This window comes from Thamnophis sirtalis, unplaced genomic scaffold, assembly GCF_051295495.1.
Source record: "Thamnophis sirtalis isolate CommonGarterSnake01/CBP01778 unplaced genomic scaffold, rThaSir2_p1.2 scaffold_4, whole genome shotgun sequence".
In the NCBI taxonomy this organism is placed as follows: Eukaryota; Metazoa; Chordata; class Lepidosauria; order Squamata; family Natricidae; genus Thamnophis; species Thamnophis sirtalis.
The window spans coordinates 32,551,552-32,574,669 of NW_028261384.1; the positions used below are offsets into that span (position 1 = coordinate 32,551,552).

Consider the following 23,118-nt stretch of genomic DNA (forward strand, 5'->3'; position numbering starts at 1 on the left):
CAAGGGCGTAGAAACAGACCCCCAAATCAGAAAAGAACAAGGGCGACGGAGAGAGAGAGAGGGGGGGGGGGGAAACCCCAAGTCGCTGGCTGAGGGCAAGAGAGGAGAGGGGGGAAGCCCTAGGAAAGAGGGACTTGGCAGCGCGTCCCTCTCTTCCTGCCCCCTCCTTCCTCGCTTCCCTTCCTCTCCTTCTCCTTCTTTCTCTCCCTCCCCAGCGCCTCGCGCACGCCTCCCTCCGCCCCTCCCTCAGTTAACAAGGCCCCTCTCCCCCTATTGCTCTCGCACGCTCTCTCCTTTCTCCCACCTCAACCCCCCCCCAAGATACACACAGACACACACACACACACACATACTCGCCAGAAAAGGGGGGGGGAGAGAGAGAGAAAGGAAAAAAGGAGGGAAAGGGGGGGGGAATATAGCGAGCGAGCCCCGGCGCTAATTCCCGCCCGGCGCAGGCTAATAGGCTCCCTCGAAGGTGGCGGGAGCGCAAGGGGGCGCCGAGCCGGGCAGAGGCGCTCGTCGCTGGCTGCCCAACTTGGATGATGACCATGACTACGATGGCTGACGGGCTGGAGGCGCAAGACTCGTCCAAATCTGCCTTCATGGAGTTCGGGCAGCAGCAGCCGCCACCGCCGCCGGCGCCTCAGCAGCCTCCTCAACCGCCGCCGCCGCCGCCGCCTCCAGTGGCACAGGCGCCCGGCGGCTCCTCACACTCAGCGCAGCAGCAGCAGCAGCAGCAGCAGCAACAGCAGACCTCGCCGGCGGCGGCCATGGCGGGCGCCCACTACCCGCTCCACTGCCTGCACTCGGCGGCGCCGGCCTCGCATTCACACCCGCACCACCAGCACCCGCATCCGCACCACCACCACCACCACCACCACGCCGCGCCTTACGCGGCCGGCCCGGCCGGCGCCAACTCCTACAGTCACCGCTCGCTCGCCGCCGCTGCCGCCGCGGCCGCGGCTGCCTATCCCTACGTGAGCCATTCGCAGCACAGCCCTTACCTCCAGTCCTACCACGGCGGCGGCGGCGGGAACGGCGGCGGGAGCGGCAGCGGGAACGGCACGGGCAGCCAGACGCGGCCAGACGACGCAGGTGGGTGACACTGACGCGCGCGGGGATCTCAACCAAGGCCTCCCGCGCCTCGGCCGCCTGCCCGGTGTGGCCTTCCTTCCTTTCTTCCTTCCATTATTTTCTTCCTTCCTTTTCCTTTCCTCCCTGGCTTCCCTTCCTTCCCTTCCTTCCCTTTCTTTCTTTCTTTCTTCCTTCTTTCCTTCCTTCCTTCCTTCCTTCCTTCCTTCCTTCCTTCCTTCCTTCCTTCCCTTCCTTTTGTCATTTTCCCCGTCCCTTTCCTCTTTCTTCCTATTCTTCCCTCTTCCCGGCTCCCCTATTCCTTCCCTCAGCTTTCTTCTGGCCTTCAACGCGTCTCCTTCTGCCTTGTCTCTTTGGCATCTTGTCTCGCCTCTTCCTTTTCACTCGCTCTTCGTTCCGATGCACGTTTCCTGACAAGTGAGTACCCAGGCAATGCACAGGACCTGACGTCTAATTCCACCGTTTGTGGATGACGACGCCCGGTTCCCTACACCCCCTTTCTCGCTGTAGGTCTCTTTGAAATGGTATTTTCTCTGCCCGATCCGGAGCCTGTTTCTCCGGGAAGAGAGTCGCAAGCAGTTCGGTGGAAGTTACTCTATTCTTAATGTGCGTGCCATTTGCAGCTCCCCCTCCCACTATCCTGACTTCTTTTCTTACACCAGCGCGAGTCGCATCGGCAGCTCCCTGACGTTCTTCAGATTCACGCGAGTGCTATAAGAGAACCAGAATTCCGGTTCAGGGGAATGCGGATCACCCCCTCCCCGGTTCTGCGAGCATTGTCATGCACTTGGACGCTTCCGATGGACTGTGGGGTGCAAGTTGTATTTCTTAACAAACCATTCGCTAGGACCAGACTGGCCTTCCGCAGTTCAAAATTATAAGTTGTTTGGGCTTTTGTTATTATTTTTAATGAATGTTTATTTAGCCCACCAGTATCCTTTCTGCGCGGCGGCCTGTACCCCAGAATTATTTTAGAAAAAGCAGTGGGCCCTTTGCCTTCTGCTACATGATGGGCACAAAAGTGACAGGCTCACTATGAAAACGAATTCCTCCTCAGCCAAAGACAGAAACCACAGAAGTTCCAGGAAGGAAGGAAGGAAGGAAGGAAGGAAGGAAGGAAGGAAGGAAGGAAGGAAGGAAGGAAGGAAGGAAGGAAGGAAGGAAGGAAGGAAGGAAGGAAGGAAGGAAGGAAGGAAGGAAGGAAGGAAGGAAGGAAGGAAGGAAGGAAGGAAGGAAGGAAGGAAGGAAGGAAGGAAGGAAGGAAGGAAGGAGAAGGAAGGAAGGAGAAGGAAGGAAGGAAAAGGAAGGAAGGAAGGAAGGAAGGAAAAGGAAGGAAGGAAGGAAGGAAGGTGAAGGAAGGAAGGTGAAGGAAGGAAAAGGAAGGAAGGAAAAGGAAGGAAGGAAAAGGAAGATTAGACAGTGTCAGACACAAATGACTTCAATGTCCTCTTAAGTCCCTTGTAACAGAGGGAGGATGTTTCCTGAGCCTTGTAAAACCTTGTAAAATTTCCAATTATATATGAATTTTTATCCATCTTTCCACTCAGCTAATCTCTAATAAATATTTTAACGAACCAATAAAAGTGACTAAATCAGCAACAGTGTCAACATGAAAGGTTTCCTTCATATATTTGACTGTGGTTATCTGTCCAAACAGTTCTGGCAATTTCTCTGAATTTATTCACAGAGAGAGAAATAAATTAACCTGTGTTGGTATAAAATGAGGATAACCATGTAAAGGGAAATGTTCAGATAATGTGTTTATTTATGCTAATTCAAAATAAAAGATGTGGTTTAGAGGGGTATTTGGATAACTACAGTAGTTATAAACTAATTTAAAATGGGTGTTTCGTTAAAATTATTTTCCTGTTGCAATTTTTGAATTTGTCCTGGAATGAAGACATCTGGATTATTCCCACAAGTACTAGTGTTTATTTACTTGAGGGGAAAAATCTCTACGCACTTTATTAAGTATCATTAAGTAATAAGTTTTTGCCTGCAGAAATGCCAGGAAAGTCGGTAGGGTCATTTTGCAGGTAAAAGTGAATCCACTAAAAAGGTCATTTGATGCCTTATCTACCTGCCCTCACCCTAAGGCTTATACAGTTTTAGCAACGATCTTGGGGCAGTTTTATCACTAGATACTATCAATCTCCCCGGCCAGCATGAACAACAGCACCCTAAACTAGGCATGAGGTGTCTTTAGCTGCCCCTCTTCCTTTCCAATGCACTTTCCGTTTTGATTGCAGATCAACAAAAAACCACAGTGATTGAAAATGGGGAGATTCGATTTAATGGGAAAGGGAAAAAGATCCGGAAACCTCGAACCATTTACTCAAGTCTGCAGCTGCAGGCATTAAACCACCGCTTCCAGCAGACCCAATACCTGGCACTTCCAGAGAGAGCAGAGCTGGCGGCTTCATTAGGACTTACTCAGACACAGGTAATTCCCAGGAAAGACCAGGTCTAGGCAACCTTTAGGAGATGAGGTCAGGACTGACATGATGGTGGTAGTAGAAATGAGATATATATATATATTAAAATGTATAATTTCCTTGGACTAAGAATAGAAACTGGAGAAAAGTGGACCACCAAACATGATCTAAAGTGTATTGATGATCTATCAGTTAACTGTATATAAGATATTTGGAAATCCAGGTCTAGTGCAGCTATCTCTCTACTTTTCATTTGCCTCTGATCAAGGCATACAGTGTATTTAGAAAAAGGCATATCCACCAGCTCAGAATGTGGGTGTTTATCTACTTTATTATAGTCAAAATATCCACTATAAAATGCTCACTAAGATGGAAAACTTAGAGTGTGATTTAGAAATATATATATACACATATATACTGCATATATATTTAGAAATATATAATACTTCATATATATGTGTGTGTGTGTGAAATATTAGATGTAGGAAGAGTAGAGCAGTTTCTGCATCCTAGTTTGAGATAGTAGAAAGGTAGTGGATATGCTGGAGAGCCTCTGGGCCCAAATAAAACACACCTACTTTAGTGATATTCAATAGTAAATTATCCTGGATGAGTAACTAGAATCCAGTGGGTGCCCTTAGGCTAAATGTACAAAAGGTGCTGATAGAGGCTGAGGATCAAAGGGAAGCGTGTACAAAATTAGAACAAGTTAAGCTACAGTTAAATGTGGTTGATGTGTTCTTGGTTTCTCTGCAAATTTAAGCCTGAATGACACATGGAGTATTATTGACTTGGGAGAGAGAAATATAGCAATTAATTGTATTCCCGGATGGCAAAAAAAAAAAGTTGCAATTTAAAACATAAAAGTTTTGGTGGCATTTACATTTTGGGCAGGAGGATGGGAGAATCAATCTCATACCTGCTCAGGGCTTGCAGTTAAGAATGTAAGTCAAACAGAAAATTAAATTCAGAGAATTGAGATTCCATGTCTTAAGGTAATAAGCATGAACTTTGCGACCAGGTAAAACAGGAACTTGTATTCGGTCATACAGGTTAAAATATACTAGAAAATTAATATTATCAGAGAAAAGAGGGATATTGTCAGTTTTACTCCTGGGAGTTCCAACAGCTACCCCATTTGAAATGACACACACTTTGCGGTTTGTCCATGTGTTATATTCTTCTTTTGAAGTCTCTCTAACTTTTTTAGTTCCTCCCTTATCCCATATCTTAGATTTTTTAAAACAGCGCTCAAATCAAGCCAGCGATCACCACTTAAGCTTCAAATCGGCTCATTTTTTCTAGCTCTTTCCTGCTGACCACCAAAGGACCTGCTGCACAGGGGCTGTTTTTGATTCTCCTGTAACTTTCTTTTTATAAGCCAAGCTGGACTTCCAACTATACTGACATATTTGTGATTTAAGCCAATTTAGGCCCCCTGAAGCCAGTCAGCTGCCAGAGTCATTTTAGAGCTTGATCTTAAAGGCTCTTTCAAGTCCAAGTGGCACCCCCTTCGTAAGCAGATTTATTCAGGAGTAGATCCAGCTGACCAGTGAAACCGCTGAGTATGTGTTTCTAGGACTCCACACTCATCCCACTGTAAGTGAAGAACCAGCTGCACCAGTCCAGGTGAAAAAGTCTGCTAAGGGCAGTTCCAGGTGCTGGAGGATGGGGATTTGAGATGGGAAGCCACTAAAATACGAATCAAGATTGTAGATAATCACTTTTGTGGAATACAAAAAAAAAAAAAAAAACCCCAACCCTGAGCGTTCTCTCCTTCTCTTATTCAAAACGAGTGTTGCATGTTTTTAATTATGCAGCATAGTAGACCGATGGCTATCACAGCTGTGCACGCCTATAGCTTATGTACCTGCGTAGATGCTTTCAACGGCTGTATACAAAATAAGCAAGCAGAGCGAATGAGTGCACTGCAATGGTCTCATAGAAGAAAAAGACCCTTAAAAATAAATGCAGTAAAATAAAATGTAATACTCGGTTACCTAAGGCTCCTTTGTTGCAGGTAACTACAACAACGAGAATGAAAGATGGGGAGGGGAGGGGAGGATATTGGACTTTATGATTCAGGGTAGTTGGGTTGTATTGGTCCAGATATAAAGAAGGGAGGGAAGAAAGGAAATTTCCTTTGTCCTCTTCCCTCCCCTGGCTGCTCTTAAACTGCTGTTCTACAGGCATTTCGGTGACTTCTGCCTTTTGATTGCAGGTGAAAATCTGGTTCCAGAATAAGCGTTCCAAGTTTAAGAAACTGCTGAAGCAAGGCAGCAACCCTCACGAGACTGATCCCCTGCCCGGCTCGGCTACCCTCTCGCCGCGTTCTCCAGGTCTGCCTCCGGTCTGGGACGTTTCAGCGTCTGCCAAAGGAGTCAACATGCCTCCCAACAGCTACATGCCTGGCTATTCTCACTGGTACTCCTCTCCACATCAAGACACTATGCAGAGACCACAAATGATGTGATCGGTCCAAGAACAACCGCTGGGCTTGGCCGATGGGGCCAGCTCGTGGGTCTTGGGGTGAATTGGGAGCGCGTGGCAAGGAAGACGGACTGGGGTGGTTTTGCCTTCCCCTCGCCTTTAACCTCAGCAATTGATCTTGAGCTGAGAGAAACCATTTGCGTTGCGACCCACGTCAGATGCTCTCTTTGGGATATTTTGTTGGGGATTCAAAGGCACCAAGCCTTATTGGGAATACAAGTCAGAGAGAGAGAAAGAGAGAGAGAGAGAGAGAAAAAACTCAATTGCAGCCTTTCCCCTGTAGTCCACCGCACAGCAACTTAAAAAAAGATCCTGTGGAATGAAAAAAAAGCTAACAAACCCTATTTTTATTCACCAAACCCAAATTAACAAAACAAAATGGATAGCGGGAAGGTGCTTTTTTTTTCTTTACGAAGAAGGAAATGCCATCCAGGGAGGACGAGGAGGGTGGGGGTGGGGGTTGAGGAGAGGGGGAAAATCTGGCTTTTAATAAGAATATTTTGTACCTCCCCCTCCCACCCCCAGGCCAGCACAATCATGAATCTTGGTCGGAACTGGTAATCTTTTTTTTCCCAATCTCTCCCCCGCCTTCTTTTCCTCCTATAGTCAATAAGCCAGTCTAAACGAATTTAAAGCACCTGGAAATGACCAGAAGTTCTCTTGCGCATGCCCCATTGCAACCAACTAGAGCTCTGCATTTGCGCCACCTTTATTTATTCTAAGGGGGCTTCCAGGAGGGATCCTTTCCAATGGATTCTGCCCGGGGGAGAGAGGGAGGAAGAATCGGGGAAAGTAACAAAAAATTTGACCTGTTCTAAAGACTAAAATTCCGACCACAATCCCTTCCCCATACACTTCTGCATTGTTTTTCCAGCTGCGGACAGTCGCGTTGTATATATTGTTGAATTTTAGTTGTATATATATATATATACCTTTGTATGTTTTGTCTCCTCCTTTCATATATAGAGTAAAAAGCCACAAAATGTGCTAGAGTCCTGCTTTTAGTTCTGTGCGTTGACAAGTTTCTTTCTCTTTCGGCTTCCCATCCTCCCGGTTATTCAGAGAGCCAAATATTACAGCCCGTCCCACCAGCCCCTTCCCCCCAGCCCACTTCGGTCTCCGAAGTATAGATGGATTCTTTATGACTCCTTCTACTGAAGCTTTACTCCTCCGAGTTGCCTACCAGAGACCGCTGCTTCCCAGTCCACATCCTGGGCTTATCTGGAGTTCTCCAGAGCATCTTTTTGCACAACTCCCACCCACCCCCGCCCAGGAACGGAGCAGCACCAGAAGAGCCCAGTCTAAGGGACGATGAGGTCTCTTTGGAAGTTTCTCCCTCAGCAGGTGCCGGTCAGTGGGAAGGATTATACACACAAGCATACCCACGCTTACAAGCCAGTCATAAAATCGTGTCTCTTTAGGGACCGCCCGACCTTCCTATCTGCCCACTCGAACGGTGAAGATTGTTCCCTATAGGGAAGCCTGTCTGAATCGACCGAGGGTGGATTTAAGGCGATGCGACCTTCCCAATCCAGATTATCTTTCTGGAAAGCCTTGGGTTGAACTGAATTTTCTACCTGTAAGCCACCTGGGAGTCTCCCGCCTTTGTCTATGATATGAGGGGGCCACCCGTCTCAGGATTTTCGGCAGTTCTACCTGATTCTCCCCTTCCTTCCACCCCACGCCTCCCCACGCCCCAAACACGCACGCCAAGGTCGGCTGCCTTGGTAAGCGGAGGGATGGCTCTGTGGCCGGCCGTTCCTCGGACGACAGATATAGGCTGCCTCCGGTTCTTCGGGTCTGGCAGAGCGCTTCCGGCTTCTCCAGGCAAAGGGCTGCCGCGAATGATATCCTTGCGAGGTGGTGCCAAAGCGAGAAATCATCCATCATGAAAAGCCCCTTTCGTCACACAAGCAGGATGCCCCATACTGAGAGAATTAATGGCTAGAGCCCTGGGCATCCTTCAAATTATGAACCTTGAAACCACTGAGCCATTTATCAGAAGTCAATGGAGATTCTCGGAGTGCTGAATATAATGACAGCTACATACAGTTGTGCAAAAGGACAGTCACTATAATTAGACACAAAAGCCAAGACTACTTACCAATATACCAGCGCCGGTTTTTTGTTGAGTAACTTCCACGCTCAGTCAGTCTTCAGAATGGCTTAAAACCGATCAAGTCTTGTCATTTTCTACCATTCGCATTGTTACATTTGGAGGGGGAAAATGTTTTTCTTTTCTTTTTTTCTCCCCCTCTCCGTGCCTACTGTGAAACTTTGGGTTCAGCTCTCCCCAGGATCAATTGTGAACAAAGCCCCCAGCTGCAGTGCCATCCAATTTGAAGCAGACATTGGGGACAATTTAAGGTTTTTATCCATAAGAAGGTTTTTTCCCCCCATTCTCTTAAATGCAGCCATAATTAGAGTAATTTTTCATGTAGCCCGCTGATTACAGCGTTTTTACCGTCAAAGATAATTACCTGTAATTTTCTTCCACTTTTAATACTAAAAAGCCATCTTTATTTAGATTCAGGAACAGGAAAGGCGAAACAAAAGAGGGAAATTATTCTGTTATTCATACACAAATTGCAGAGACATAGGACCTAAAATTGAAAATTAACCAAAATTATAATGCTAGGAAGAATGGAAGAGAATTCTGAGGTACAGCTGGTTGTGGGGTTCACTGACTGCTTCTGATTTGTGTTAGGGGGCAAAAGCTATTGAGCATTTAAATCAAGGGTATCCAAGTCTGTCACAGATGAGCCAGCTATCCTGTCCCCCAAATTTTCCTGATGAAGAATAATCTTGAAAACCAAATGAGCCACAGAGAAAATGGGGAAGGAAAAATACGAGGAACCAGGGAAGAAAGGTTTCACAGCACGCTTCCTCTGCCATGTATAGGCCTCAGTGTTAGATAAATATAACTATGGGATCAAGATGATGCAAGACGCAAATCTCATGCTAATGAAATTAGGAAATCACTCCCTGCTTATAAGATTTATAATGCTTTGCACCCCGGCCTTTCACCGGTTTCATGCAATATTGTTGGTTTATTTCACCTCAACTGGTTTCTGATTGACCCATCCAGCCACGAGTAACACCCCACCCCCAGCCCTACCGCACCACACTCCACTGTCAGAAGCAGCATGTTTCCTCCAAAATAGAAGGGTATTCTAGGTAATATATTAGGTTAGCTCATTTAAATCAGTGGAGCTAGTCATAAGATCCCATCCCCCCCCCTCAACTGGGATGGAAATGAAAGAAAAAGATGTGCACCTTTCCCTTGCCTTTGCTTCCCACCCCGCTAAATCTCTTTAGAAGTGTGGGTGTGGGGTGGTGGTGGCGAACAATAGAATTTGCTTCTTATATAAAAGGGCTGGTTTTCTTAAGGTCAGCAAGGACTTTCTGCACTGGGCCTTTGACAGCAAGAAGGTTCAGATTCTACCCATCCAGCTGATTCCCAGACTGGCGCTCCGGGGGAGCCAGAGGGGGAACGCGGGATCCATTAAAGGGATGGCAGAGTAGGGCAACAAAACATTTTTTTCTTGCTGTCCATCAGCAGTTTCTTTATATCCCACTCTAGCCTCCTCCCCATCCGGCGAAGCTCCTCTCGGTTGAACCAAGGTCCCTTTCTAAATCCAGAATTCTTTTGAATGGGACGGAACGTCGTGAAGAAGGTTCGGTACCCCATGAGACCGGGGGGGGGGGGGGAGAAAAGAAAATGGGTCTTCCATTGAAACCGAAGACAAAATTGCCTCGGACAATCCGGGTGGCCCTTGCGTACCCATTGTTTCCTTTAAAGCATTTAATAAATCTCTTCTGAAATCAGGGGTGCGGGAGCGGAGAGGGGAAGGTGACCCAGGCCTACTGATTTTGCCCAAGCCAGATTCACTGAACTTTACAACAACAACAACAATAAAAAAGAAAAGATTTTTGCAATCTGTTGAACTTGTTTTACCAAGCCGATTCTCTGCCATCTGGCTTGATGACCTCATCCGTAAAGAAGAGGCCTTTAACTTTCGTCTAAAGAGCGGAGAAAAGGTTTTCAGGCCAGGAGAAGAATACAATAAGCAAAAGGCTGCTGGAATAAGTGGCAACGACTTCCCACTCAGAAGTCCCTAACGAGGAGTAGAAAGGAAATGCAGTTTAAGAAGAGGAATCGGGATTTCAGCATCTGAGTGGGTGGGGCGGGAAGGGAGGGGGGAAAGCGGGAGATAATTGAGAATGTAAGAAGTAAAAAAAGAGGGTCCGGAATTACAGCTCGCTCCTCTTTCAACACCCCGTCTCTAAACACATTTGGCTGGGAGAAAACTCCTAGTGGCATTTACAGCCAGATATTAAGGATGCCTTAAAAACACGCACGCACACACACAGTAGGATTTACCTTAAATACATTCGCAGACCACTGAAGCTATAAGAAAGCTGTAAACATGCTCAGAACACCCCCCCGCGCGCGTGCACCTAGGCACGCGCGCGCGCACACACACAGAGGCTCTCGGAGGATTCGATCTTTTACAGTGGGGCTACTCAGGATTGGAGCTGGCAATGCGGATCAGGAATATAAGCCTCCTTAGAACTATTAGACAAGTGGCAGTTCCGGAGAAAACGACCCTCCCTTTTGCTAGTGAAATCATAGTGGCCTCCTCCTCTTGTCCGTTTTGAGGCGCCTTATTCGTCTCCCCAATAGTCGCCTTCCCTTCCCCCACAAATCCACATTGACTGCGCTGGCAGGAGTGAACCGGAGTTTACTCAATTAACCCAATCGCCTGCATTCGCACGACTCGCTGAACCATCAACTCACCACGCAGGCTGGATTCTCATGGCCCTAGTCTCAAATGTGGTTGGCTGGTTCGGGCTTCAGTGGGTCGTGGGAACCCAGCCACTCGTTCTGAACACCACGTGAATCGTGGAGCTCGCCTTGTCGAGTCAGCGGAGCCGGCCGGCAGAAGGCTGCCTTCCGGAGGCACCCAGCTTGATCTCCTAAAGTCCCAATCAGGGAAGAAGGCAGGCGGGCAAACAAACCACAAATGCTCCTTGTCCTCACTTAACTCGGTAAGGTCTACTTCGGAGAAATGAGCAGCCGTTGGGCTGCTAAACAACTACTCTTTTTCTTTCTTTTCTTTTTTTTTTTTTTTTTTTTTAAAGAACAATAACCATCATTTCTGTATAATGGGAAAAAGCTAAAGGAATCATGCGAAGTCGAAAGAAGGCTTAAAAATCCCAAGAAACCTCACCCAATCGAGACAAACAACTTACCCCCGTGCAAACCTGCTAGGCAGAGATGAGAGTCTAAGGAAATCTAGAGTGAAAAGAAGCAGTGGAGGATATATATTTTTCCGCCGTGTTTCAGGGCAGAAGCTCTTTCTCTACATTCTTGGTTGACTGAGCAGATCCAGGTGTGAAATTGTTTGCACACCCCAGCACCTCTTATATTGCCAGCAAAATTAGCTGTTATTACTGTCACTGTTTAGTGATGGTTAGCTTGATAAAAAAAAAACCGCTGTAATCAAGACCTGGCGCATCTTTGCAAATTACGGATAATTGTAAACGTCCAGATTATGATAATAGCATCCTAATCCAGCCTGCAATATAATTATTACAGAGTGTTACATCTGAAACTGTCCAGTAGGGCTAATTCGGCCATTATTTAGACCTCTTCCCCCTCTCCTCTCTCTCTCTCCCCCCTCTGCTACCAATGGGTTGCTGAGCAGAAAATGTACAATTGTAATTTCACGGGGCACTCAATATGTAATGATAGAGGAAGAAGGGGAAAATACAAAAGTGAAATGCGAACGGGAGCGATTAAATCAAAACGTGGAGGGCTACGAGAAGGGGGGAATATGGGCTGATACAGAGCAGAAGAAGAAGAGCGAGAGTTAAAAACTGAGCAAATCAGGGGTCCGAGGCTGGGCTGGCGGGCGATTGGAGCTTTGTTGTGGAATCACCAGAGACAGGCGGCGGTGTCTTTCCAGAGGCGCGCTCGCACCCAGCGCCTGAAATCCTCCGCCAAAGTTCCGTTCCGGATATATCATGAAAGCGAGAACGTCTTTCTTTTCCTCGCCAGGCCTGAGCCGAAATCACCTGCTTCCACTGAGTCAAACCTGAACTCAATACTATGGATTCCAAACGGAGCCTTTCTGGATCCCAACATTAAGGACAGATTAACGAAGATTCCTCCTTCTAAGCCTGGTCAGCCTAGCCCGGCTGTAGGTGCCTCTCCTGGCCCGTCATTCCTCCGATAGGTCCCTTGACTTTTGCCCCAAAGCCCTCACTCTGACTGCCCCACTGCATAAAAAAACCGCCGTTGGGTTAGCCCGGGGTCCAGCACGCTGGCTGCCTCCCAAGGCGGACAGGCAGATACCGCAGGAAACGTTCAAGCAAGACAGGAGAGCCAATGTACCCCTTCCTCACGCTTCTTGGCCCCAGCGGAAAACTCTACAACGCAAATATGATTACCGCGGACTGCCATAGATCCTTGCATTTTCCAGATACACTGTAATTTCAAGAAGGGGCTCTATTTCCATACCTAAGCGGGTCGCAGCCTGACCCTCTAGTAGTGTTTAGGATTAGACCGTGATAATCCAGGGATTCGGTTTTATTTAAGGCAAATACATGTATTGGAACAGTGGTGTCTATTGTTCGCCAGGGCGGTGTATTATCCTTAGAAGGAATGTCCTTGAGATTCAATCTCCACGTTCCAAAGACCCGTTTTCCCCCTGCAAATTATCTCATTGGACGAACCCTCGGGAGCCCAATGGGCAATTATCCGGGCAAGGTCTTAATTGCAATTAATTAAACAAAGCAGCTTGCTGGAGATTAGAGTTCTCTTCTATTGTCTGGGGCACTGAGTAAATGCGGAATGCAAAGACTATTTCGAACCATCAAAAGAAGGTACTTGATCTAACCACCACGTTTTACATACTTACACGTTTTCAAATGCAACGCCGTGAACCGGAGCCAGTTAGATTTACAAAAAGCTCCCATGAAATCAAGGGTTTAATGATGAGGATATTTAAGAAAGAACACGAATGAAAAAACATATTAGCTTTCTTTTTTTCCTAGGCAGGTCGCTAAGAGGGCGATGTTGCTGGAACAGGTCCTTAGGAATAGTATCTCAAACCGAGAGGTTACTCTTAGGGGGAGCCGTAAGAGAGGATGAGACTTGGAGAACTTACAACTTGTAGGTTGGTAAAAGTGTCAGTTTTATTCTCGCCTGAATTAGGTGCAGGAATGAATCGTTTTATAAGTGAAAATGGTTTGCGGTGCCGAGCCAAGGCCTGGTGTTTCTGGAATCGGCATTGGGATCAAACAATTGGATGTTTTGTCGCCACCAGCACAACCGTCTCCCCCCCCCCCCTTTCCAACTTCTTAACGGGGCTCTGGCGGCCGCCATTGAACCAGAAGTGATGGGATGGCATTTGTCCAAGCTCATCTTTTTGTTGCTGGTGGGGTCCAAAATTCGGCTCCTAATGAGGTTCCCTGCTCCTTGCATTCTCTTGAGGAATCCCCACGCCTTGGAGCTGCCCTTCTAGCTTAGATTGGGAAGGAGTAGGGAAGAGCCTTTCAGGATGCATCCCAAGGAGAGGCTGCAAGGTTTCTGGCCGCAACGCCGGTGCACAGAGGGGATCCCTGAACTGCGGGAGGGGGAGGGGCGGTGGCCCTGAGTGGAATGCTGGCAAAACACAGTTGGAAGGGGAGACGGACCGTGGTGGTGACTTCGTATCCTTTCACTGTCGCTTCTGCTACTTCCCACCTTCCCACCTTGCCTTTGGGTAAGGTTTAACCCAACCAAGAGCCCTGCCCCCACCAGCTAAAAAACGCCGCGAACGGTCTGGCAGAACACGAAAATTGACTTCTGCCAAACGGATCGTCCTCCGGCCCGGAGAAAGTGAAGGTGTGTTTTGCTTTGATTTTGGTAGTCGTCATGACTGGCGTTTATTTCCTTAAATAAAATCGTTCTGGGACGAGGATCAGAGCTCAGGAGGATAGGTCTGGCAGGCGATTATATTAATATTACACTCGGCTGGGCTATGGGAAGGAAGATGAGGAGGAAGAAGATCACTCCTGCGTCTGCTACTGCGCAAATCAGCTTCTCAGCGTGTGCACACCCGCCTGCGCATATGCCCACGCCTTTGTCCTCGGGGCTGACCCACGAAGCACACAACCGAATTGAAGCTGGCTTAGTTGCCTGGAGGAAGGAGGTCTGCACCTTTGCTACCGCTCGCCAGGCCTTTTCCAAAGTGATAAAGCCTAGCCACTTTTTCCCACCTTCGTTGCCTTTGGTCGCCCTGCCTCCTTCTCGCTTTACCAGCCCAGAAGGAAAAGATGTCCCTAAGATTCTTTAGTGGTTGCTTTAAATAAACCCGAAACGGGAGGCCTCCAACTGGTTGGAATCTCAACACTTGCAGCCTATTCGGTTGCGGTGGCTGGAAACAATGGGAATTGTCGTTCAGCAACCCTATTACATAGATGATACAACCTAACTTTGCAGAAGGCCACAATCTGGTGGAAACTATCTACAGTACCTTTTCTAGGCAGGTAGGAAGAACATATCTGCCTAGCGAAGCTACCGTCGTTGTGAAGGCCAGTGTTTTTCTAGCGCGTATAAGGGCGGGATTAACGCTTCACCCCTTTCCCATAACTGAAAGGCATTCGAAGTGGGGCTTCAGCGCAACGGGAAGGCTGCACGGAGCTCCTTAGCGGGAGGGAGAGAAGGCAAACGCCGAAGCCTAGAAACTCCGGGACATTCGAGTCAGCTACCCCAAGGAAGCCAGAGAATGTCCCGTTAAGGGCGAGCCCAGCGCGGAGAAAGAGCAGCCCCGTTCTATTCCCGCGCCGGCCAAACGCACAGAGCTACAGCCCCGACGTTGCCGAGCGGATCCAACCTAGAATTTTCCTAGCAGCGGATCCAACCTAGAATTTTCCTAGCAGCGGACGATTCGTGCAGCGTCGGGAGAGCGCGTGACCTTGCGTGCCTCGTCCCGGGAGCGCGCGACGAGCTGCTGGGTGGATGCGCTTGTGGGTGTCCAGGGAGGGAGGGAAGTGGGGGAGGGGGGATTTCCTGGGTGGAGATCAAGGCCGGCGGAGGTTGCGGGCTCTCCCTCTCTCCGGTCTGGGCTTCTTTCGGCAGCCCTTGTGGCGCAGCCCTGGAGCCATTCGGCACCCACAGGAATGCTCTTCTCCCGGTTCTCCGCCCGCCCGCCCCCTGCGGCTGCCCCAGCGTCGCTTGGAAGAGGAGGAAAGTGTAGGGGGTGGAGGAAACTGTTAAGAATAGAGTTTAAAAGTGCTGTTGATTATATCTTTGTTAGGGAAGGAGCTTTGTGCAGTCATTCCTAGCCCTTCTGTCCCCACTCCAAAGACGCAGCTCGCTGGAGGTGCGTTCTTCTCTAGCCGTAGTTGTCCAGGCGCCCACGTTGGTACTGGGAAGAAAGCCCGGCAGATAGATGCATGCTACCTCCCCAAAGAACGAAGAAAGATACTAAGGGCTAGTGCCTTTGTCCAAGGAGGCAGGAGGGGACAAGGAGAAAATAAAATCCTCGGGAAAGAGATGGTGAAACGGGGACCTACTAAAGGTAAAGGACAAGAGGTCGCTGTGCAGCATCTGCTCCTTGTTCTCGGACATGAAGGCAACGCCGGACAAAAACCTAGCCAGAGGAAGGAGACTGGCTCAAATGCACGAAGGGGTTCGGGTGGAGTCCCTGGCAGGCTATCAAGAGTACACCTCTATGTCTATGCCCATGTTTATGCACCCAAGACTCTATACCCAACGAAACAAAGCTATTGAGTGAAGGCAGCTGGAGGAGAATCTAATAGGATTTTCTACCAGTCAAAGGAAGGGAGAGGTACAAGCTCTTCGGAAGGTCGCCTTAATGGCAAGCGAGCAAGGTCAAATTATCGTTATAGGTCAAAATTGAGCGGTTTTATTACCATGCACAAGCCCGAATCCTTAACCAATCGAAAGCTGCAGAATGTAGGTTGAATCCCTTTTTATATGTCAGTGGAGCACAATTCCCATGATTCCTAACATCTGCTTTCTGTCTCTCAGCATTGCTCGCTGCGTCCGCCCACAGCAGAGTCAATAGTGTAACGCTGTCTTAAAGGGCAAAGAATAGGTGAGGTGAGCTGTACTGATGCCCGGAGCAAAACTCTCCTAAGACGACTGCAGGGATGGCCTCGTGAACAACGTTTTGTAGAAAGGGGTCAGGTTAAAACAGCAGGATGTTCTTATGTTTGGTTCTGCACCACATTCCCAAACACAGGGGTATCAGGAAAGCAATCTCATTTTAGTTTTATATAAACCAAGGAAAGCCAAATACTATATTACAAACGAACTTAGTTCCAATAATACTACTTCCCCTGCTGATAGGAGCCAAAATTTAAAGAAGAAGGGAGGGAGGGAAGGAAAAAAGAAAGGAAGGAGCCTAAAGGCTGGTAAATTTGTTCTGGCTACAAAAGAAACCTTTTCTGAGGTTTTGTGTCCAAGTTCTGAAACATATCTTGCTGAACTCATCAGATGACAGGACGTAATTTTTAATGAGTTTTCTTTATGGTCCAACCTTCTTTCCAACATGAAAACTACCCCCAAACCCAAGCTGCTATTAAAAGTGTACCCTTTGTCGCATGGATGCAGGATATTTCGAAGGAGCGCCTTATTGTCTACATAAGTGCTGAAGAGGGATAAGAAAGGTGTGTGTGTGTGTGTGTGTGTGTGTGTGTGTGTGTGTTTTGATGCATAAGGGGGTAAAACCCCGATAGTTGCCTACTACGACCCCAGCACTGTTCACTTGGCTATCTTGGTTTGGGGATGTGTGTGCAAAAGCCCCGAAACAAACCCTCTCCTTTTTCCTCAAGTTTCGGAATTGGTGGCACGGAGAAGAGGACAGAAAGGGAGAGACGCGACAAAGGCGCGTGCGACCAAATCCAATCCTGCTCGCAGGTCGCCTTTGTTTCTTGCTCGGAGGCGCAGAGTCTCCGTGCCACCTTCTATTGCTTCTATTGCTACTGCCCAGATTCGGAGCTCCTTTGGAAAGAAATGCGCCGTCTTGCACCGACCAGATATTATTTCTGGCTTTCCCCCGAAAATTTGAGAAAATAAAATGAAGCAGAAATCTGGAGGGTGGGGAGATTTTGTTGTTCATGTTCTTACTCCGACTCAGGCCCGTCCCACCTTTTCAGGTAGTTTTTCTTGGGGAAAGATTCACCTTTGTTTCCTCATTCAGCAGAACAGGCTGCGGTCATTGCTTTAGTCTCCCATCGCCAAACCTACCAGGCTTACTGGCAGATCTGAAGACCTCGGTAAAGAAAGATTGGGGGAGTTTTTGGGAACCTCGGAACCGCCCTAAAGTGGGGAGAATCGGGACCCGACCCATGAGGAACCTGGACGAGATAGAGAACTGCTCTGAATTTTAGCCTTCGAAGATTTAAGGGCTGTTTCTAAATAACCGGCCATAGGACTGCAGTCCAAACAAAGGAAGAATGGCAAAGGAAGAAAAGGAGGCTGGATGGAAGGAGGGAACAGTTATTAAGTGTCCTCTACTTCATTTCCAATAGCAGAAGGGGGGCAACCTGCCCTTTCGCATCTCTCTCTCTCTCTTTGTCCTCACAGTGGAAATAATTTTATTTATTCAGAATATACAGTTTAATTCCTCTATCTACAAGTATGTACATGATTAAAATGACATTGAAAAAAGTCTCTTGAAAAAAGTTGAGGTCAATAAGATTTCAAGGCACCTTTGAAAGTGTCCAGGCTGCTGAGAACAAAACGCAAATCCAAAAATCCGCCTTCAAAAATAAAAGAAAACGGAACAAAAGCAATAGGGGGGAGGGGGGAGAGCCGGAAAGTTTCCTTTGAAATGCAATAAATTACATGCACAAGCTTTACACATTTCATCCTGTTATAGTTTCCTTAAAGAGAAGTTCCCCCTTTTTATTAATTATAATTATTAATAATTATTATTATTTCCCTTCATGAACAAAAGCAATTAAGTCCAAAACAATAGAGGAAGGAATGATAGTTGCTGTTGTTGTTGTTGTTGTTGTTTTAAAAAAAGGGTCGCCCGTTCTAATAGATTGTCCCGGAAGCCAACACTAAGGAATGCTGGAGGGAGCCATGGGGCTGCAGGTGGCCGTTCAGAGCGTTTGCGCCGGAATACCAGGAAGAAGAGTTCTCCAGGTAAGAGGACGCGGGCGACGGGTTGGAGGTTGCCCCGTGGGTGTGAGCATGGTGGCTGAGAGATCTGGCCGTGCCCTGAGATTCCCACACGGCAGGGGACTGTGGAGAGTTACAAGCCATCGGGTCGCTGGCACTGGGACTGTGTTCCGGGGGCATCTCTCCATTTTTCATAATTTTCTTGATCTTGGACCTTTTGTTCTGGAACCAGATTTTCACCTTGAGGAGGAAAAAGAGGCGGTAAAAGTAAGAGAGGAACGGCGGGGTTGAACCCCAACTTGGACAAGCCCAAATGCAAAGAAAGGGCTGACCGGACCCTCCCTCCGGAAATCATTTGTCAGCCCGGACTTAACCGGCGGAAGGCAGTTCAAGACGCCCTCTTGAATCGGTCGCTTTACGATCTCAGCTTCCCGAGCTCTGCCTCCTCCTGCGGCCCCGAGGGACGCGCTTACTTCGGAGAAAGTGGAAATGATTAGATAAGTGGGGGCGAGACGGGCAACAACCCCACACAGATTTGCACCAATGATAGCAGAGAGGCTATGAGAAGGCGAAGAGTGCCTTGAGCGTGCTCAAGGTAGCAGCTTTTAAGGATCCTAACACGGGTTAGGCAGAATACTTCTTGGTCTTCCGTCGGGACTAAGACTTAAATCTCTCCTATTGCTCGGACTTGCCTTTATCGGGCAAAGCAATCTCAGGAGGGGGCCAGAGCACTAAAGATAAGAAGGAAAACAAATACCTTTTTATTCCAAATACATGCCGGGAAAATACGAAATGCAAAAACAAACAAACAAAAAAATCCTTAAAGGAATGGCGTTTATACTATTAAAAAGGGATACCATATAGAGTGTCTATATGCTTTTATCCAGACTCTGGACATGGGGCAGATATTTAAACCCCAGAACAGCAGTTGTCCCAAATAGTTTTGAAAACATGGGGAGTGAGGAGAGGAAAACAGGAACGGGAACAAAACAAATAAACGAAACGAGGATTCCGGTTGAACACGACTCCTAACAAAAGGGAACTAAAAACTGGCGCACGTAAAACCTTTCTGTGGGACCCAACTCTCCACAGCAGTCCCCACCACCATCCTCCGTAGCGTTCTGACAAGCCGACCCCCACTCCCTTGAGCTGATCAGTAGAAGATCCTCCCACCTTACCTCCCACCTTACCTCCCCCATTTTGATCCCGAGAAGGTCGAAAAACTCGGGGACGATCGAAAAGCCCACCGCTTAAATGCTGGCAATCCAGGCTGTAAACAAAGCGCTTGGGAACCGAGTCGGAACTGTGGCGAAGTTAAGGCCGGTTAATTTCCACTCGGTGAGGCGCAGCTTTCTGAATTTGCCTTGAGAGCCTCTTCTCCGCCCCAAAGGGATCTGGCTGATGCCGCTGACGGTGGAATCAGGCGCCCATTTGGCGGGGAAGTTGGATTCGCCAGAAACCTCGCAGGGAGAAATGCTCGGGCGGAAGATTAAAGGAATGAACATTCAACACATGCCCGCACGCATGCACTCCCTCTTCCCTGCCCCCCCCCCCCGGGTGCCTTCCGGCCTACAGAAGCTCCTCGCGGAGAAAGGACTCCGGACCGCTCAGAACCATCGCAGGTGAAACTGTCCCTTGGAGAGCAGCCCGACGCGGAATTGCTGGGGGCGTTTCGCCCACCCTGAGAGACGGAATGGGACCCCAAGCCCCGACCACCGGTCGGTCCTTACCTGAGTCTGCGTCAGGCCTAAAGAGGCGGCCAGCTCGGCTCTCTCGGGCAGAGCCAAATACTGGGTTTTCTGGAATCTCCGTTGTAAAGCTGCCAGTTGAAAACTGGAGTAAATCGTCCTTGGCTTTCGCACTTTCTTTGGTTTGCCATTCACCATGCGCACCTCGGGTTCAGCCACTTCTTTTTCTATAGGGATATAAAGGGAGGGGGGAAAAGAAAAACAGATTGAGGAAGAGGAAGAGGAGGAGAAAATGATCATGAAAACTAGGCACCCCGCCCACTTCCCCTGCCCCGAATCTGGCAGATGGGTCCGCAATTATCCTGCTGACCCAGACTTGGCTCAAATGTGTAAACAAATGCAACGCGTTTGGTCTGCAGAGATCCTAGACGATCAGGAAGGTGCGGAAACGGATTGGCAGGCCCAAAGCCCTGGCCAATGTTAAATTAGTTGGAGGGCAGGCGTCGCCTCCCTCCTGTGCCGAAAGATATTCTCTCCCCGGGATGGTTATTTATCTGCCTAAGCGTTTTATGTGAAAGAAGAAGGGAGGAACTGAGTGGAGGAGGTGCGCGTGCCCGCCAGAACCTGGAAGGAAGAGGTGGGCTTTAAAACGTCCCCTTAAAGCCGCTCTTTGATTGCACAAAACTTTGCATATTCTCAGCCCTGGTCCTGCTTTCTCCCCCACCTCGCCCTCTTTCTCCCTCTCCCCGCTTGTCTTGGGTCTTCATGCATTCAACCCTGACCAGAGACCTTCTGAGATATGCAGAGTTCAAAGCCCTACCACCACCACAGAGAGAGGGAAAAGGGAGGGGGGGCGAAAGGAAGAGAGCGTTTCCCTCCATCTGAGCCGAAAAAGTAGCCAAATCCGGCCCAGACAGAGAGTCGATTATACAGAATAATCTCGCCGCAGATCGGCCGGGGGTGGGGTAGGGGGAGAAGAAAGGCGCGGTTGCGTCTGGTTCCTTTTACGAAGACGCAGTGCGCCACTGGCAGTTTCCCTCTATTTTGGGGAGAGCGTCGGCCAGCCGAAGAAACTCACAGGGTGGTGGACGAGAAGAGAGAAATGTATGTGCAAGTTTCTCTCTATGTATGTATGTATGTATGTATGTATGTATGTATGTATGTATGTATGTATGTATATGTATATGTATATACACACAGACGCACATAAAGACTCATAGTTATGTATAAATTCCGGGTAACTACAAGGAAAGCGGCGCGGAGACTTTCAGGCAGCCGCAAAAAGTTTCCTCGCCTTTGATTCACAGAATAGGGGCGCCCGGGGGTGGGGCGGGGCGCCGTGGGGTGAGCGGTGGCGGAGAGGAAGAATTCCGAGCTGCCTCCAAAGAAGCGCTTCATTTTCCTCCAGTCTCCTTCCCGAGGAACCACAAGGAAGCCGTTCCAACCGCGCTTCTCCATGTGTGGCAGCAAACCAGCATCCGAATTTGGGCGTTCGTGTTAGCGCTATTCAGGAGATCTTCGGTGCCTTCCCCCTCCTCCCACCGGAAGGAGAAGAAGAAGGGGAAAAAAGATCAAATAAGAGTGTCCCCATTTGCTCCCCTCCGCACCTCAGCCCGTCTTCATGCAAAAACTATAGCGGGGCTTAGGTTTTCCAGTCCCTTTGCGATATTTAAAAAATAGGTACACAAACGTGGGGGAAGAGAGGTTCCACCGAATAAGCCCAATTTTTTTCACAGCCGCACTCTTTGTGTTGTTGTTAACTCGTAGCCCTAGGAGGAGGGGGGACCTTTGATTGCCCCACTTGCCATTTTCCAAATTCGCTGCCTTTCAGTCCTGACTTTGGGGGCGACAAAGAAAGCTTATTTCTCTTCATCCTCCTCCCCTATCTCAGTTCACCCTTCAGACCTGGATCCTTCAGCGGGAGCGGGCATCGGAGCTTCAGCTTGGGTTCTCTACCAAGCTCAAGCCCCACGCCGTCCCCAGGAGGCCTGAGAGAAGCGGTGTATCCCCTACTTGCAGTGCGCCCTTCAGCCTGTCCAAGCACTGCTCTCCCTCCTCCCCATTCCCTGCCGGCTGCGGCTGCGGCGGCGCCTCTCACCTGGCTGGCTGGCAGTACTCGGCGCCCTAGTATAAGCCCCGCCGTACTGGTGGTAAGGACTGGCATAGCTGTAGTCGGCGTAGGCTTTGGCGGGGTAGTTGGCGGCGGTTCCACTCATGCCCTGGTAGGGGTACTGGTAAGGATGGAGCGCTTTGCCATAGGATGTCGAGGAAGGCGAAGCGTAGCCATGCGGGGCGCTTCCCGGAGAGTTGTAGAAGTCAGGGTCCGTTGCCGAAGACTCGGGTAAAGTGGGCGATTCTTGGGGCGGGTGGTGCATGGTGGCGGCAGTTGCGCTGCTCGAAAAAGGGGACTGGAAATCGCTGGATCGGATGGTGGGCACTCTTCTGTCAAAGACCCCTGTCATAGCTGGCTGGCAGGCAAGCAGGCAAGCGGCGTGCGTGCGGCTGGGTCTTCTAGGCAGCCATGGCGGGGGGAGCGAGGGAGGGAGGGAGGGAGGGAGGCGGCGGTGGCGACGGCTGGGAGCTCTCTGGAGCTGGTTATAGCTCTGGCAGACTGCTCGCAGGGAGCGTAGAGGCTTGGTTAAATCCTTAATTGCGCTCTTACGCACAGCGGGGTGGATCGGGTTCCATTGGCCAGAGCAATCAGGAGCAGCGACACCCTAACTCGCCCAACTAGTTTAGCACAACAAAGCGCTCTGCTGGCTGGCTTCCTTTGAAAGTTCCATTCACGCTCCCTTAAAAAAAGAAGGGGGGCATTCGAACGTCACCATTATCTCGGGGTTCTGAGCCTTGTAGCCCATTGGCCAGGAGGGGCAGAAATGGCGTTTAAAAGCATGGAACCGTCAAGTTTGTGCAATTTACAGACAAGGAGGAAAATAGCGCCTTGGGGAATAAGGCTTTTCTCTCCCGCTCCCCACGTGTGAACGCTTGGCCCCTGTCTTTCCATATCAGTGTGCAGCCCCAGGTCCAAGTAAAGAGGATGGACGAGGCGCGCGTCAGTTCTCAGGCAATGCGTAGAAGCTTTCACCTTTCCCTTGGGTGTTCTTGGCAAATGTTAAATTAGTGGGTCTTGAAAGAGGTGAAGAGATAAAGAGATTTTAAAAAGACACAGATAAAGAGATAAAAGAAAGAGATAAAAGAAAGAACAAATGCGTACAAAAGAATACTCGGGCTGAAGAAGAAGAAAGGAATCACATCCGAAATAAGA

At 48.9% G+C, this 23,118-nt stretch overlaps 2 protein-coding genes across 3 annotated transcripts; one reads left to right on the top strand and one right to left on the bottom strand.

Moving 5' to 3' along the window:
* The first annotated feature begins 539 nt into the window (after positions 1-539).
* Positions 540-6,433, top strand: DLX6 (distal-less homeobox 6). Of its 2 annotated transcripts, XM_014055514.2 has the most exons (4): positions 540-683; positions 732-1,095; positions 3,342-3,535; positions 5,749-6,433. In XM_014055514.2, the coding sequence occupies exons 1-4, from the start codon at positions 540-542 to the stop codon at positions 5,998-6,000; spliced, it is 954 nt and encodes a 317-aa protein (XP_013910989.1). In that variant the 3' UTR covers positions 6,001-6,433. The 2 variants fall into 2 exon arrangements, with proteins under 2 accessions (XP_013910989.1, XP_087567960.1); XM_087711834.1 differs by having other exon boundaries at positions 540-1,095.
* An 11,233-nt stretch (positions 6,434-17,666) lies between these two features.
* On the bottom strand, positions 17,667-22,315 carry DLX5 (distal-less homeobox 5). The gene is made up of 3 exons (XM_014055500.2): positions 21,952-22,315; positions 19,896-20,080; positions 17,667-18,405 (listed from the first exon to the last, which is right to left on the bottom strand). The coding sequence occupies exons 1-3, from the start codon at positions 22,313-22,315 to the stop codon at positions 18,079-18,081; spliced, it is 876 nt and encodes a 291-aa protein (XP_013910975.2). The 3' UTR covers positions 17,667-18,078.
* Positions 22,316-23,118: the final 803 nt, after the last annotated feature.